This window comes from Strongyloides ratti, scaffold srae_scaffold0000044 (genome assembly GCF_001040885.1).
Source record: "Strongyloides ratti genome assembly S_ratti_ED321, scaffold srae_scaffold0000044".
In the NCBI taxonomy this organism is placed as follows: domain Eukaryota; kingdom Metazoa; phylum Nematoda; class Chromadorea; order Rhabditida; family Strongyloididae; genus Strongyloides; species Strongyloides ratti.
This window is the reverse complement of record NW_020171562.1, coordinates 12-4,607: the sequence shown is the minus strand read 5'-3', so window position 1 is coordinate 4,607 and position 4,596 is coordinate 12. Positions and strand designations below refer to the sequence as shown.

Genomic DNA, 4,596 nt, shown 5'->3' with positions numbered 1-4,596 from the left:
GAAAATAGTTAATTTAATTTATTATTATGAAAGTATTAATATTATATTTTGTATAATTATTTTTATATTATTAATTGTTTAATTATAGGGGTTTTTAATTGTTATATAATTGTTATAATTGTTAATTGATAACTGAGTAGTTATCCTAATAAACTATATTATTGTTACAAAGTGATCCATTCTACAATCTGTCTTGGGAACGCCAATCTCAATATACTTATTTTTACTGGTCAAGAAAAGCGGATAGTATTTTCAAGACTAGGATTGTTGAAGGACATTGTGTGAAAAATCATATATTACTGACTTGTGAAGTGTTTTCAAAGTAGTAAAAGATTTGGGTGAATCTCTGGTGGAAGTTAGTCTACAGAGAAACGTATTTTTGGAAAGTTAGTTAAGAATTTTTCAAAGTGGATAAATTAGTAATAAGAACGTCTATCCTTGTTCTTCTTGAAAAGGAATATCCAGACTACGTATATACTGAAGATCAGTTGGAAACTTGGATTAAGGATAATTTAAGACTAAGTGGTACTACTGATAAAAAGCGTACTGTTGGATTAAGACAATACTTAGAGGAGAAATTGGAAGAATCATCGAGTGAAGAAAGTGAAAGAGGTATACTTGCTCGAAGTACACGTTGGATTGGAAGTGTAGTGAATAATCTAACGCAACCTAGAATAGAATTAGAATCTACAACGGAATCTAGTTTCGAACTGTCACAGGATCAAATATTATCTGTTTTAGAAGATATGGAAGGAACCAGAATGCAGAACTACATGTGGTCTCAGGTTCAAAGTTTCAAAAGTGGAAATGCTAAGGATATTGGTCCTCACATCGACCAAATAGAAAGATGTTTTGTTTTTGATAAGATTGATAAAGATGATCTTAAAATTGTAGCTTTGAGATTAAAAGTTGACAATAAAATAAATTGTTATATCGATTCTCTTGATAATGATATTATTAAAGATTACGATAAATTGACTAAAGATCTTAGAAGAAAATTTTCAGGCACAGTTGGGAAATGGCCCGCTTTGCATAAATGGAGAACTTTTTTTTTGGATACTAGTAGTATAGAAAAGTTACGTTCAAGTTTTAGCGAATTTGAAAACATAATGGACTCTATTGATAGGAAAATGATGATAGAAGATAGGCTTATTAGATTAGCCGACAAGATAAGAGAAGAATATTTGTTTGTTCATTTGAGAAACAACATAGAGAGTTACAACTGCATGGATGATTGCAGAATGGACTTAGAAGCAGTCGTGTTGGAACATGGAACAAAAACTATGAGGAGAAATCCAAATATGAACAATAGAAGAATTTTCCAAGAAAGAAAATTTGAAGGAAACTGTAATCACTGTCAAATTCAAGGACACAAGATGGTAGACTGTGAAATAAGAAAATCTGGTTCACCAGCAGGGAACTATGTTAAAAGAGATAGATTTAAAGGAAATAGTAACCATGGAGGTTTTAAACAAAATCAAACCAATTCTACTGATGTTCTGGAAGGAGCAGGAAAATTGATAGTAATATATACGGAAATTAAAGAATTTAGTATACTAACCCTCGCAGATGCTGGTAGTAGTACTAATATTATGAGAAAATCTACATTAATTAAAGTAGGATTAGAAGATCAAATGAAACCATGTAATACTGGATTAAAAGGAGCTTTTGGAAAAGAAGTCGTTGCCATTGGGAAAGTAGATGTACCATTCAAGTTAAACGGTTCAAACCTTAGGGATGAATTCTTGATTATAGATGACAAAGATTTTGGAAACCCAGACGTTGAAATTTTAATTGGTATAGACATTTGGAGACGTGTAGGATTCTCCGAAATCGAGAAACTGGATAAGCAATATCGTAAATTGAAAATTGCCGGTACCCCTCAAACGTGTAATATACAAGTAGTAAAAACGGGTTTATCGAATGATCAAGCATACAAGAGAATAAAAGAAATTTGTCCAGAAGTTATTGAAATTTTTTCTAAAGATGAAAACGATATCGGATGTTATTATAAAGAAATAGAACCACAAACTTACCTTAATGAGATGGCTATGCCATTCAAACCTTATAGATATCCACAGAGAATGAAGGATGTAGCAAGAGAAATGATTGATAAGTTGGTAGAAAAGAAAATAATAGTTAGAGGTTATACTGAACATCTACACAACATATTAATAGTTAAGAAACCAAACTCTGGTTTCAGAGCAGTTACTGATTTACGGTCAGTAAACAAAAATGTAGTGAAGACAAACTATCCAGCACCAAATATTGAAATTGCATTAAATTCTATTGCAGGTGCAGATTTTTATTGTACACTGGACTTACCAGAAGCTTTTCATCAATTTCCATTAAGTGTTAGTGATCATGGAAAATTCGGAATTTATTTTGAAGGAGAAGTATATTATTATGTGCGCATGCCAATGGGTTTTATTAACGCACCAATGGAGTTACAAAAAGAAATGAATTCAATTACAGAAGAATGTCCAAATTTGAAGTTTTTCTTTGATGACGGACTAATAACTACAAAAGGATCTATGGAAACTCACATGGAAAACATAATAAGAGCACTCAATTGTCTAAGACAGAGAGGGCTTAAAATATCATTAAAAAAATCAGTATTAGTTGCTGAAGAGGTTAGATATTTAGGACATTTACTAAGTAAAAATGGAATAGCTATAAATGAATCTTCAAAAGAATCAATATTAAAAATCGCTATACCTAAAAACCAGGAGGATATAAGAAAATTCCTCGGAAGTATAGGTTTTTTTCAAAGATTTATACCAGATTACTCTCAGACATTATGCTGCATAACTAATTTGTTGGGAAAAAACAAAGTCTTCAATTGGGGACAAGAATGTACTGATGCTTTTAATAAAATCAAGTCAGATTTGATAGAACATAGTCAATTAGCGGTAGAAGATTTATCCAAACCACTAATCATCTATTCCGACGCGTCCTTAATAGGATATGGAGGTGTTATCTGTCAGAAACAAGATAATGGGGAGATTAAACCATTAACTTATTATTCTAGGAAAAGAAAAATGACTAAGAATAAAGATTCATGCTATTTGGAAGGAATGTGTATCCTATTGATGTCAAGAAAATATAGACATAAATTGATAGGAAGTAGAATATTTTGGTATTCAGACAATTTGCCATTGATATATATGTTTCAAAGAGGCACTGATCATCCAAAATTCGCATCTTGGTGTTTAGAATTGTCATGTTATGACATAACCTTTCGTCATATTGAAGGTAAACTAAATACATTTGCAGATTTTTTAAGTAGATATACTGAATTGGAGATGGAAAAAGAGGAAGAGGAGGAGGCTAGTGAGCCAAAATGCTTTGTTAATAATATTACAACAACATATGATATTGTTAAATTACAGAATGAAGATGAAGACATACAAAAGATAAATGATCTTGAAATAATGTCAGGTGTAAAAGGGAGATTCGAACAAGTGTGTGGAAGGATCGTTTTTAAGCCTTATATACCAGATGGGGAAATGAGAGAAATTATAAAAAGATATCATGAGTATGGTCATTTCAATGTAAAGAAATTATATCATACAATTAAGTTAAGATATGTCAATGATAATTTACAGAAGTTAATAAAATTAGTAACAGATGAATGTGTTACTTGTCAAACAAGAAACTTACATCACAACCGAATTTATATTCAGAAATCTCTGTGTGTAGAAAATCCAAGAGATAGTTATTCACTAGACATATGTGGACCAATTAACTTGGGAAGTAGATGGAGATATATATTATTGATGGTGGATGTATTCAGTTCTTATTGGATTGCAAGACCATTGATCCAAACTACAAGTGAGGAGATAAGAGAGGAGATGATGGTAATATTCTTAAACAGTGGTTATCCGAAGCAAGTCCGTATGGATAATGCTAGTTATCTACGTAGTGAGAAATTATCTAAAGCACTTAAGGAGTTAAATATTGAAGTATCTTTTACAACACCGTATGCTCATAAAGGAAACACAAAGGTAGAAAGAGGATTTCATACATTGGAGAGCATGTTGAGTAAATGCATGAAGTTAGACAACAATAACAAATCATGGGAGGAATTTCTTCCTGTCTGCACTTACTATTATAACACTGCAGCGATGGATGATTGCGGCACTACACCATATGAGTTGTTTTATGGAACTTCACCAAATGTTCCAGAAGAATCACATTTAAATGCTAGTCCAGGATTAGTAGAAAAGGATATACAATTAGCTGAGTGGAAATACAAATTGGCAATTGTAAGAAATACAGCTGCGGCCTTAAAACTAGATAGAAAATTAAGAAAAATGAATAAAGTTAAAAATTGGATAGAATTTGAAATAGGTCAGAAAATATTGGTAAAGGATATTACTAATAAAAATAAATTTAAAGAAAACTATATAGGACCTTTTACTATTCTTGATATGGACGAAACTACCTTATCATATAAGAAAGGAAGAAACAAAATCTTCAAAGTACACAAATCGGAGTGTAAACCTTACAAGGAGAGTCAAGATTTATCCGTGGATGAGTGAGAATTAGACTTAATTCTTGTCAGGATAATATGAAAATATCTCTTGAAAGGAT

General features: G+C 31.4%; 1 protein-coding gene across 1 annotated transcript; it reads left to right on the top strand.

The window, feature by feature from the left end:
* Nucleotides 1-396: 396 nt before the first annotated feature.
* SRAE_0000078200 (Reverse transcriptase domain and Integrase,catalytic core domain and Ribonuclease H-like domain-containing protein) lies at nt 397-4,367 on the top strand (the record flags this gene model as incomplete). The annotated part of the gene is made up of 1 exon (XM_024646726.1): nt 397-4,367. A coding segment is annotated over one exon (3,971 nt), but the record flags the coding sequence as incomplete, so codon positions are not given.
* Between the last annotated feature and the right edge of the window lie 229 nt (nt 4,368-4,596).